At 37.0% G+C, this 13,665-nt stretch overlaps 1 protein-coding gene across 1 annotated transcript in view; it reads right to left on the bottom strand.

Moving 5' to 3' along the window:
* RNF220 (ring finger protein 220) overlaps window positions 1-13,665 on the bottom strand; it is a 336,566-nt gene that overhangs the window by 54,977 nt on the left and 267,924 nt on the right. The window contains 2 exon segments of the mRNA XM_081322276.1: window positions 5,675-5,807; window positions 7,397-7,518. Coding sequence (XP_081178402.1) covers window positions 5,675-5,807; window positions 7,397-7,518 — 255 coding nt within the window.

Raw genomic sequence — 13,665 nt, 5'->3', positions numbered from 1 at the left:
TTTATTTATTTATTTTTGTTAGTTGTATGCTAGGTTTTCGGCTTTAAGCTTTAAAAATGCAAATAATTAAAAGACAATTGTAGACAAAAATAAGCATTGAACTTGAGGAATAGTCTCTCAGGTAACAAATCTTCAAACTTGAAAGCAAAGTAAGGAATTATGAAGCTATTTTAAAAGTTACTCTGCTGACATTCTTTCAACCTCATTTCCTATTGTCAAATTAAAAGTAGGCAATTGAAAATTATGAATATCAAAAATTAATTACAGATTTATTGAAAGGATATGTACGTATTAGAGATTCCTATTATTTCCTTAGTGGTCACTTGAAATGTCCTTATAATTTGCAGGAGTATCACTGGCCAGCACTCTGATAATGATCTTAAATAACAACACAACTTTTAAAAATCCAACTACAGGTAGTCTTCAAATTATAATTGTAACTGAGCCTTTATTTTGAATTGTAAGTCATGACAGTCTTTAAGCGGGTCACTGCATACAATTTTATCACCTTTTTGCACCAGTTGTTAAGCAAATGCCATGGTTGTTAAGTGATGCTATGGGGTATTTTTGCCAGAAACCAGAAGTAAACACTGATTTCCTTCAAAAACATTGTAAATAGCAATCTTGTGACCATGGGATTGTGCAAATGACTGTAAATGCAATAAAAGGCAGTGGTTGTCATAAGTTTGAATCCGGGTACTAAATAACTTTTTTTGGGGGGTGGGGTGGGGTGTTTGTCGTAACTTTGAATGGTCCCTAGGCAACCAGTCATAAATTAAGGACAACTTTACCAGTTAATTAATAGAATCAGAAATTAATAAGCTCAGACACACAGGCCACATAGCTTTATACGGAACAGTCTACAAAGCCATCTTCCTTTCTTCTAATGTTCCAGTGATAAAAAAATGATACCCCCCCAATTTTGGCATAAATTATGATAAGGTATAGGCATAATGTATTATGATAATGTATTACTTCTTTATGTCTTTATCTTAGAAGAATGAGAAAGGAGAGGCAAAAAAGTATTCTCATATCGGCAGGGCAAAATCAAATGCTTACACTGAACTTGTCATGATGCTTTGTTTCCTCAATTACAGGGAGAGAGCTCTACCATTTCAAATACAATATTTACAAAGCTTCTAGTTTCTATACACATTCACAGGGAAAAATAGTGATGCCACTTAGGCACTTTACTTTGCAGCAAGCATACTGTGACATCAGTGCCCACACCAAAAAACATTTCAATTAGCTGCAAACCAACAGTTGGATGACAGCCATCTGCTGGAAATGCCTGGCATTTATATTTTAATCAGTCTGATTCTCCAACAGTCGTAACAAGTGCAGATGAAACCATGAAAAATTCCACTGTTGCAGAAAATTAGGGTTCTGTGTGCTAGTCTTTCACTTGGCAAATTAAGAAGAAGCCTGCTGATCAGATTATCACTCCACTGAGTTCAGCATCTAGGAACCAGGAAAAACTAGAAAAAAGACATAATGGCAACCCTTTTCCTATCTATAGTGTCTGGAATTCAGAGGCATGCTAGTTAAAAGGCTTCCTGTAGGCTGGTACTCTTTCCTGCAAAGAAAATGGTATACCAAGAAAGGTAAGGCTTCTTTGTTAGCAGGGTTATCAGCACCTTCAAACTAACACACAATGTTATACTAGGAAAGATCTTTGAATCAGATTTTCCTGCAGAGTTCATCTTAGCTTTCTGATGATCAGTCTTTTAAAACCTTACACATTGCTTTAATGAATATTTCAACGCAAGTAAAATTGCCAAGAATATCAAGTAAACAGAGTGTTGGCCAGTTGTTGTCATACTTAAAAGATTTAGTACGGGAATGGCAAAGAAAGGCAACTTAACTACATTTTTCAACCCTTTCATATCTGGAGGGGGCAGCAATCTCAGCTCTATCAGACAGCAGAGCTCAGAGTTTAAATGGGACGTTGCTGCCTTGCTTTTCCTGTCTGTCTGTCTCCTTCTCTTTCTCTGAAGTTGCCTGGACAGCTTCCTCAAGCTGGTGTTATCACTCCCTCTAACCACTCTTGGCAGGCAATCTAATTCCCCCTGAAAAGGTCACCGCCATTTTAACTGCCTTTCAATCACATTAGGAATGTGGCTGCTCGTGCCCACAGAACTATGCCTGCAGCTCTCCTGGCTAAGGTGCAATCGATAAACTGACATACCATTCCCCCCACCCTCCCAGCAGTAGATGGCTCTTCCGCTGTGCCATTCAGAAGTACCGCTCCCTCCCCATTTACTTACTTTGGCTAAAGGAATGACACAAGATGCTGTTTGACCAAAACTCTCATAAAAGCAATACTGACATATCCAGAAAGATAAGCTTGTAGGCCTTGAATGAAATAGCTCAATTGTGAAAACAAGGGAGGGGTTGCTGGAGGGATTAGACACATAGAAGCAGCCACATCACATTCTGGGAACCAACCAGGCCCTTTCAAGACAGGTTGCCCCCCCTCCCAAAAAAAACACACTTCCACAAAACTGCTTCCAGCTCCTTTCCCTGCAATCATTACGGTTATCTCTCCTACCTTCACCCTTTTTCCCTCACAGTTACTACCATCATGTTTCCTCCATCGATCCTCATGTAAGACACTGTTTTAAGTCTGCTCACCTTTTGACTGCGCTAAGCCATTTAAGAGATGACAGCAACCTCTATCAGCACAAAGCCAATATGATTCTTTTCAGATAATGCACTTTTGTCACCCGTTCTCCCTCCCATTCACTCTTTCAAATAGCAGACATGTTAAAAAATGCTAAGCTTTCAAAGAAAAAACACACACACCATTTTTGAGCCTCACTCTGTAATTCTTTAAAAGGATAATCTCACAGTGGAAACGCTTAATGAAAATGAGCAGCTGTTATTGAAAACAAGTGAAGAATTGCTATAAATATTAGGACTATAAATTAAGACAATAAAAACTCAGTGCCTCTAGTTCTGGAGCAGAATACCATGTGGAACTTTAGACACATACAACAGAAGATAACCTTCCACAAAACCTAGCAGATAGGTCCAATAGGTACATTTATTCCACTGACTGAGATCGCTACACAGAACTTTTTGAGCATGATAAATATGCATCCTTCATCAAAGGATAGTATTTGCTGCTATAGGAGACCCAAGATAAGTAAATTTCACTTGCAAGGAGAACAGCTGCCCTTCACACAACCACAGGTTTTTACATAAATAAGTCTTTGTCTTTGTGTACGCATGCTAAAACAACAATTACCATTTTTCAAAGCAGAAAAATGTACCTCATTATCAGAATTTTAGGAAATATTGAGCTAAACAAAAGCAGGGGAAAAAACCCAAATAGATGGCACTAACCTGCCACAGTTGTGAAAGGAGTAAGATGGTATGATAAAGGAAATTCATAAACTGCATGAATTGATAATTCACTAATAAGTCTGTTTCTGTGAAATGCAGGTTTCAGCCTTAAGACCATCTAGCTAGATAAGATTCATACAGATCAGGGTTGATGGGTTCACACATTTTGCTGAGTCATGGTTTGTTTTAACAACAAGGCACATCAATAAGGCACATATTTGGATTTCTCATCATTCTAAGTGAACACCAGTCAATGTGATCACCACAATTTAAATAACTTATAGCTTAACACAAAGTGTAAACTATGCTACTAAAAATTCCAGGGCCCCAAACCAAGACACATAATTCTTCCAAGCTGTGTTCTTTACTGATCCACACCTATAGACAAAATCTTGCCTAATTGAAGCACTCTACTATCTGCATAGGGAGGGGCTGTCTTCACCCTCTTCCTCTAACACATTGGACTGGAATGTACCTGCACCCTCCTGGAAATCCAGCCTACTACAAACCATCAGAAAGAAAGATTTCAGGGGAAAAAAATCAGGTTTAAATAAGTTAAGTTATTAATGTTCATTTTAACAGTGTGATGTAAAGGGTACATCACTCTTAAAGGGTATCTAAGATAGAACACCCAGTTCAAGAGTTTTGCAAGTATATGCTTTAGCAACAACGTATGTTTTAAGTAAAAACCTCAGTACTATACTGTCTCCTTAATCCGTTAATATAAGAACTTGGAAACATCAAGAAGTTGCACAGGGCAGTGAAAATACATCAAGAATATGCAGGAGGCAGAAACTCAGGAAGCAAATGTTATCTTGAATATATTTATCCTTATTACCCCCTTAACATTAAAAAGGATTATCAAAGTGTTGTCTCCTAGCAAATGGTTGAGCCACTATAATACTGTAAATTATTTGGAAAAGATAAAAAAATAGCATGGAAAATTGCTCTAATTAAAATGTCTAAATTATACCAATGCAACTTAAATTATCTTCTTGGATGTTCTACACTATTTGCAGGGAGCTCTTATTTACCAAAAATAAAATTCTTGCATTAGTAGGATAGGTAGACTGAAGCAAATACAGGAAATCCATAAATGACTGTGACAGAACATTTGATGGGAAAATTTACCAATGCAGAAAATAACACCAGGATATCTGACAGGAATAAAGCACTAGATTACTGCATAAGAACACATGAACAGTCCAAAAGAAGTGGTTGAACTCTGACCCATCTGCTTTAGCCATGATTTATCTACAGAGAAAAGTATGAAGGACACCTGAAAAAGGGAACACCATCATAGGTATCCCTAGGCAGAAGCTGGGAAGGATGGGGAGGGGGAAGTGAACCGTGCACCATAATCTCTTACATATAATACTGCAATGCATATACAAAAGGACAGAGTTTATATCATGATGTCACTACTCATCTTTCATCATTTTAGCGTCATTCTGGCTAGGAACAGTTGCCTATAAGTATCCTTTATAACTCTAACTAAATGATTTAATTTTGAAACTTGACTTTTCACACCAGTGTGATTTTCTTTGCATATTTCAAATTAAAATGTAAATTATTACACATGACAGGTTGCAAACTTTAACTGTGGTAGAGAAATGTATCAGTTTCCCTGCTTGGAAGGATGCAACGTTTTCCACAGAAACACAAGATTCTCAATCAGTTTAGTGAATCCTGACACAGAGCAAAAGGCTGCGTAGAAGAAAGGAGCCAGGTGCACAGTTAAAATTACATTCACCAATAAAACTCACAAAGGTCACATTTTACCATAACTCATTCACTCCTTTGTAGCCATTTTTCCTGTCACAAGGGAAAGAAGAAAAAGAGGAAAAATAAGATGTGTTTGTATGGGAACCCTCAGGGCTGGAGTGCTGGAGGTGTATGGCAGGTTGGTGAATTCTCATTTATCAGACTTAAGTGATAAATGCATAACTGGACCTTTAATATTTTATGCAGGTGCTAAAGTGCCTTAGCTGTCAACTTCCGTACATCAACAGCAACTTATAAAGTTGCTTTCGTCACTGTAGATTGGGGCTATTTACTATGCTATTTTTCGTATTTTTTTAAAATGCACAGTATCACTGAAACTAACTGGCCTTATGCAGTATCTCTCCATAATATTTATAAATCCAACCATTTTATTCTGTTTTCATAGGTGCAAAAAAGTCATTTTTATACTAGCAAAAATGCAAATTCCAATGTACACTGAAAACAGATGCATGTTATAGCTTATAAGACTGTACAATATTTAATAATATCAAAAAGCTCCCCCAAAGTAATTGAGCTTTAAGAACTAAGAAGGGAAATTTACCTCTGAACCCTCCTTCCAGGAGGGTGGTGGCACGTATTCTCTTCTGCCCACACCATTCATATTCTTCAAAGCGATTACCGTTCTCATTCTCAATGTCAACAGGGTCATCCTCCATCATGCATGACCCTTCCCTCTGAGTAAATAAAATATTAAGCATCTCTTTAGAATCTTGGAAAATAGATAATATTCATCCTAGTAGGGATGCTGAGGTAAATTATGCAGAAATTTGCAAGGTTAAACTGCTTACGAGCAATGACAAAATGTTACAGAATGTGTTGTTTTAAAATTATGAGAGTTCCAAGAAAAAATATAAGCCAGCCAATGAATTGTCAGTTTGGAATTTTTTAACATTCTATCTGCTAAAGGATAACTATAATGGACTGTTTTAACAAGGAAGAAAAATAAAAATGTCCTTCACACTACAGAATGAATTTGTCTAAAATTTATAAATAACTGAAATACAATGACTAATACAGATTGTAATCTTTTGTTTAAATGAATAAATCAGAGCTATCATCAAACACTGCATTAAGGTCTCCCTCTAAACACACCACCACCCTTAACCTTATTTCAGTATTGTATGCCGTATGAAAAAAATCCAATAAAATGAGAAAGCTTGGAAAAACAGAAAACTGAAGGTTTAACTAAGTTAGAATCGATCATTCTGGATAAAGCTTTAGTATTATTACTTCTCATATACAACTACTATCTGCATGAACTGCTTATCACATACATGCTATATATCTGTGAGGCTACTTCTATGCTATATTTAGTAAATTTTAAGGACAACAGCCAGGTGGCTGATTTTGAAGATGTGATTTAATTCATTAATCAAAAATAGCCACATCAACAATATAAACTGTAAAAACACCAGGCCATGGTCTGCTATGTTAAAGGATGCGATCTGTCATGTTCCAAATGATAGGCTATACTCCACCAAGAAATTACTGAGCACCCTAATTAATGCTATAAATGGTATAGGAAAATTCGATCCAAGGTCCAATAAACTTACTAAAACTAGAACATTGCTTGACCAAATGTGAATATAGTTACTTTTTGTTAAAAGGAGAGTAGCATCTGGGTGCCACATATTTAACTTTGAAGGTGAAAAGGAACTGGCTTCACTTTTCTCCAATACATTCTCAGTTTTATTGTATTAAACTACAGTTGCATACTATAATCAAGCTCCAGAAAAGTAGGAAAAGCTTCCTGTAACTCAGGAGTAGAGACCTTCTGAAGAGACCAAAGTTACAGGTCACCATTTTCCTCCTATGCTTCTGTAGGGCAATAGAAAGGTGCCCAATGACATAGGGGCATCAGCCCCTTTTCATGTTTAAGGCATTTTAATGATGATAATTTCCATGATTAAATTCTCCCCAAATCCTAGCCCCCTAAAAAAAAAGGCTGCTGCAAAAATCTAGCCATTTTCTCATTGCATTTCAGTGGCTCAATCTCAGTATCGGTGGGGAGGGTGCTGACTGCCACTGCTACTGTAATAGCAACTGAGACTACAATCCATTCTCATTTGAAAGGCTAGGAAGATTGGCTGTAACATAACAAGACTGCCAAAATGATAAGCAAGTAATCAAGTGGATCTGCAAAGGAACACTCAAGTCTCAGGTCTTCAATTGGCAACTTCGATTTCTATCCAGATATCAGGCAAAGAAGAGAGCGCAGAAAGAAAGAAAGGAGAGGCAGCAAGGGTTTCCTTAGCATTTCTACCTTTGCAAGGCATTGTTCGACATGCCCACTCCTCTCCTCCTCGGATCCTGAGAGAGGCTGGCTGCAGAGGGGACATACCTGTCCTTCGTCTTGCTTCCTCCTTTTCATTTTTCCAATCCGAGCTGTTCAAGGAAAGCAGAGATAGAAGAAAAGTACAACAGGTTACATTTGTAAGATTAACCCCTTCTCTATCCAGTGTCAATAGCATCCATATTTATTCCTTGTAAGGGACAAATACTTGCACCATTAAAAAGGAAATACCACACCGGTTTGAATTTTATCTTGAGCACTCTAAACTTAATCCTCTTCATCTCGCCATCTTCATGGCATGGTCAAACACAAATCAAATTCCTTGTCTTCAAGAAGTCATGCTTAGTTCTATAATTACTATAGCACTGCATCTTTCTATAAAAAAACAACTAAAGCCATTGTCTCAAAGCAGCACATTAATTGAAGCAGAGAGCTTCTGATTCACCCCAGAACAAGACATCAGTAATCCTTTTGTCTTCAAGATGCCAAACCAGATCTATTTTAGAATACTCTATTTTGGAATATTTTTCAAACTACTGTAAGATAAGGTGCTACTTATACTGTCCCCTTTTCCAAAGCACTAAGTTCAAGCATGAAATTTGGTAGAAAAATGGTCAAATTTCAAGGATGCATGTTTAGTACAAGATTAAATAAGGCAAATAGGAGCGGTTAGGCCAAGATTTCTCATCTTCATCTGTAGGTCATGGTAAACTATCTTGTGCTGAGTTCTACTCCTGGTGGTTGCACTCAGATTATACACTCCTTGCTACTTTCAGGATGATTTCTACCTGTTCCAGGTACAGGTGAGTTAGGTGGGCACATGTAATAATAAAGCGAATGGCAACAATTTAGGTTTCAGGTTAAAATGGACAGAAATTAAACCTTCTTTTGAAGCAAATGGCAGGGACCTAACAGAGGCAGAAGATATTAAGAAGAGGTGGCAAAACTACACAGTAAAACTATACAAGAACGAGCTTAACATCCCAGATAACCACGACTGGGTTGTCACTGACCCTGAGCCAGACATCCTAGAATGTGAAGTGAGCTTAGGAAATCTGAGCAACAACAAAGCTAGTGGAGGTGACAGTATTCCAGCTGGGCTATTCAAAATCTTAAAAGACGATGCAGTAAAAGTGCTACACTCAATTTGCCAGCAAATTTGGAAAACTCAAGAGTGGCCACAGGATTGGAAAAGATCAGTTTACATTCCAATTCCAAAGAAAGGCAGTGCCAAAGAATGTTCAAACTATCGCACCATTACACTCATTTCACATGCTAGTAAAGTTACGCTTAAAATCCTACAAGCTAGACTCCAGCAGTATGTGGATTGAGAACTACCAGAAGTACAGGCAGGATTTCGAAGAGGTAGAGGAACTAGAGATCAAATTGCCAACATACGCTGGATCATGGAGAAAACTAGGGAGTTCCAGAAAAACATCTATTTCTGTTTCATTGACTATGCTAAAGCCTTTGATTGTGTGGATCACAACAAATTATAGCAAGTTCTTAAAGAGATGGGAGCACCAGACCATCTTATTTGTCTCTTGAGAAACTTATATACGGGTCAAGAAGCAACAGTGAGAACTGGACATGAAACCACTGATTGGTTCAAATTTGTGAAAGGAGTCCGGCAAGGCTGTATACTGTCGCCCTGCCTATTTAACTTATATGCAAAGCACATCATGAGAAAGGCAGGGCTAGATGAATCAAAAGTTGGAATTAAGATTGCTGGGAGAAATATCAACAACCTAAGATATGCAGATACCACTCTAATGGCAGAAAGTGAAGAGGAACTAAAGAGCCCCTTGATGCAGGTGAAGGAGGAGAGTGCAAAAGTGGGCTTGAAACTCAACATTAAGAAAACCAAGATCATGGCATACGGCCCTCTCAATTCCTGGCAAATAGATGAGGAAGAATGGAGGTAGTGACAGATTTTATTTTCCTGGGCTCCAAGATCAACGCAGATGGGGACCGCAGCCAAGAAATTAAAAGATGCCTGCTCCTGGGGAGGAAAGCTATAGCAAATCTAGACAGCACACTAAAAAGCAGAGACATCACCTTGCCAACAAAAGTACATATAGTCAAGGCCATGTTTTTCCCAGTTGCAATGTATGGCTGTGAAAGTTGGACCATAAGAAAGGCTGAGCGCCAAAGAATTGAGGCCTTTGAACTATGGTGCTGGAGAACCTGTCAGTCCTAGAGGAGATCAACCCTGATTGCTCTTTAGAAGGCCAGATCCTGAAGTTGAAAGTCAAATACTTTGGCCACCTAATGAGAAAGAAGGACTCAATGGAGAAGAGCCTAATGCTGGGAAAGATTGAGGGCAATAGAAGAAAGGGAAGACAGAGAATGAGGTGGCTAGATGGAGTCACTGAAGCAGTAGGTGTGAGCTTAAATGGATTCCAGAAGATGGTAGAGGACAGGAAGGCCTGGAGGAACGTTGTCCATGGGGTCGTGATGGGTCGGAAACGGCTTCGCAACTAACAACAAAAGTCTTCAACTTATGACCAGTCACTTAGCAACCATTTGAAGTTGCCAGCCCACTCCACAAAGGCACGTATGAACTGGTTCTGAAGTTCTGACAGCTGCTCTCCCCCTGCAGTCACATCATCAGATTTTGGGTGGTCAGCAACCAGCTCACATTTATGACCATTTGACTACAATTTAAGATGTTTTTGCTGGAAAGTAGTGTTCATTTCTGGGTTTTGGTGAAAATGTCCCATAGCAAACAATGGTTTTGCTTAATGATTGTGGTGTTCACTTGACCATGGTGAATTGTTTAATGACTGTTGGAAAAAAGGTCATAAAATGGCGTCAATTACTATACTTGTGATATTGTATAGTGATTTTGTAAATATGGAGGTAAAAAGTTATAAATTATGGATCTGCTTTCGGGGGGGGGGGAATAATTATTACAGTTGAAACTTATTTATCAGTATTCAACCAGTGGGGATACTTTATGGTTTTATACACTTTTTTTCTCTTTGTTATTGTTATGTATTCTTTATTTCCTTTTGATTTTGTATTTTAGCTTTGGAAATAAATAAAAAAATAGAAAAAAAGGAAATGTACATCACAAAAACACTGATTAATACAGTTCAGACAAATGTTAATATTATGAGCTGATTATGTGTTGCTATATATTGTGCAGATGTGTAACATAAATGTTATATTTGTTGCAACTTCATAGAATTCATACCAAGCATGAAAAATGATCTCAAAAATACTCTTAAGACAAAATATGGATAGGAATAACTGGTAGATATAAGTTGCTACTAATAATTTGGGAATGTGAATGCAGGAAAAACAGTCTGTTCAATTACATGGTCATCCTTAGTTAACTGTAAATAGTCATGGAAATATTTGAAGAATATTATCCTCTAGTCTGTTTCCCCGAACTTCTCACATTTTTTCCTCCAATCACATTTTTTCTTAAATAACAATTCCCAACAAATTCACAGGCATCTACTTTTCAGCAAATACACCATGCAAGAGGAAACAGATCTCATTAGCTCTGGATCATGTCTCCAGAAGAGTACAAGTGGCACTGGCTTTTACCCTCTCAGATTTACGGTAATACAAAACAAAAATCACTTCTGCAATAAACCTTGCTCTTACTTAATAATTTCTCTCATGTTTTCAGGATGAGATAAGTAGAAAACAGCTCCATGTAAAATATTTTAAATTTTCACCTTAATCAGGCTACCACTTTCTTGAAAGGAAATTAGAAGCCTTCACATAGAAAGTTGCATATACAACTTTTCCCATGTTCATGGGAACAAGTGCTAATACAACCCAGAAAAAAAATGTGGTAAAAACATGCACTAAAGAATACTGCCATTAGAATTCTCCTTATCTGTAAGTCACTAACAAAATCTACAACTACTTATTCTTAATCACTCATCTAGTTAATTTGCAATCAAAAAGACTTTCATGTTATACTTTCAATAACTTTTGCTTTTTTAAAAAAGCCATCCTCAATTACCAGGATGTTGCTAGTATTTCTTATTTATCTCAAGGACTACCTGGAGTAATATCTCCGATTACCAATTGCTTTTACTGCAAAGCCTGTGATGCTAATTGAAGAAGAAAGTGTAAAACAGTTTATAAAATACCAATGTTAATAACTTGGATTCTAACTATTATTTGCAAAGCTTCTACATTTATGCCATTATAATAAACCTAAATATTTTGGGGCCAATTTCATGTTGCTAGATTATTAAGTTTATTATGTATATGCTAGCATGATGCACAAGTAATGTAAAGGGCTTGATTTTTTTGCTAGGATGATGAATGTTTGACACAATTCAGAAAATAAGACCATATTATTATTATTATTATGTATTCTCAGTGGTGGAGACAACTTTAAAAAACATATTAACAGCTATTGCAAACAAAAAAATGCTCTTGCTCACAAAATCAGAGTGGCAGAAACTAAACTGTAAAAACAGCAAAAGGAAGATAACAAAAAAGTTAGCAATAGCTTGATGGTGGAATGCAGGACAAGGAACTGAGGCTGTTTGAAAAACCACAGTGAGAAGAATTTTCAATTGCTGCTATAAAGCTCAGCTATCACTTCTAATCAACATAGGAAGGATGGAGTAGCCCCAGAGGAAGGGGGGCAATTGCTGAGCTGTCCCAAAGGAGAACAGCTCAAAAGAACACGCAAGTGAGACCACAGTATTGTTAATTAGTGCTGATAGATGAAATCATTTCTAATTAGCTCACTAATCCTTCTCCCCTGTACTCTTGTCACAGGAGCAAAGAGAGGGGCATGGTTGATTTTTTTCCTAATGTTTAAGCCAAAGATTTTTTTTAAAGAATAAGCCTGAACGAAACAACAGAAAAACTATCAGTAAAGGTTCCAAAGAGTTAGTCAGATTAGTTCTTGCAGTCCCCTCAAGTTAAAATATAGCCCAAGTTAAATTCTGTAAGGGACTTGTCTATATCAATGAAATAGACATGATAAAATAAAGCTTGATAGTTTTAAGGTGCACAAGACATTTTAAATTATTAGATTTATTTTGCTTAAACAACCAGGGCATAGGAAAATTATTAGCATTACAATAAAAATTCTGCCACTGGAATGATTTTGTGTACCAGAGTGTTGTTGACAGTCACTTTTAAAAAAAATGCATTCCTTCTTTGATTGGATTAATCATGAATCCAAATTGCTACAAAAATTTATTTCAAACACATTTATGTCATTGCTTCCTTTTCTCCACATTAGTACACAATTGTGACAGGCTTTGTTTTATTAATCCAAATAGCACAAATTCAGACTTAGTCTTAATTTACACTGTCTCATATACTTGTTCTGGTTTATCTGAAGTTTTTATTTTGGAGAGTCTTAGAAGGGCTCTGTGCTAAAACAGAGTATCTCTGTAGGAAAATCTAGGAGCCAGGTCCCACTCCTTTTCATATTCCGCCTTTGTTTTCCCTATTCTTTGTTTTGCAGGGCCTTATTTTGTATGTGTTACATAACTTTTATATTGCTGGGAAGCCTGGAATCATGCCTATCTTATGTTCCATAATCTAGGTTATCATTTACATGCTGAAATCCAAGTTTGTATTCCAAATTCTACGGTACATACGTTGACTACTCTCTTCAAAAGAAAAACCCAGCATGTCTTTTTCTACTGTAATCTACAAACTAACCTACTATTATTATTAGTTTCTAACTCAATTTTGCTTGCTCATCAATCAATACTTGCTCAGATTGTAGCATTTCTTCTGCATATGCTAGATTGGTACAGTTAAGAATTATATTCAATTTACCCTTGGAACCGGAACTGACACATTTCCAGGATTAATGTGTACATCATTGTTTAAAGAATTTATATGACCACCTATTTCATATAATGATCCCAGTCAGCTCATAACTGGTAAAAACAGGAATACCCTCCCTCTCCAATTGGCTTCAGACTAATCAGTCTCTTGCCTCAACTCCCATTCTAGGTCAATGGGGGAAGAGCCAGGTCTTTACAGCCTTCTGCAAGGCTCAAAGGATAGGGATCCCTCACATTTCGAGTGGAAAGTTATTTCAAGGCTGGGACAACTACAGAGAAGGTGTGCCTATGTGCAGTTAAATTTTTGGAATTATAGGTTAATGAATCTCATGGTTTACTTTTTAGTTTTAAATAAAGCAAAGTATTAGAAAATACTTTTATGAGGAAATCATTTGGGCAATTTAGAATACATATGAAATACATATGACATCTGTTGGCAATTCCTTAGAT

Source organism: Vipera berus (genome assembly GCF_964194415.1).
Source record: "Vipera berus genome assembly, chromosome: 3".
In the NCBI taxonomy this organism is placed as follows: Eukaryota; Metazoa; Chordata; class Lepidosauria; order Squamata; family Viperidae; genus Vipera; species Vipera berus.
Note: the sequence above shows the minus strand (reverse complement) of the source record. Positions and strands in the feature narration are given on the sequence as shown.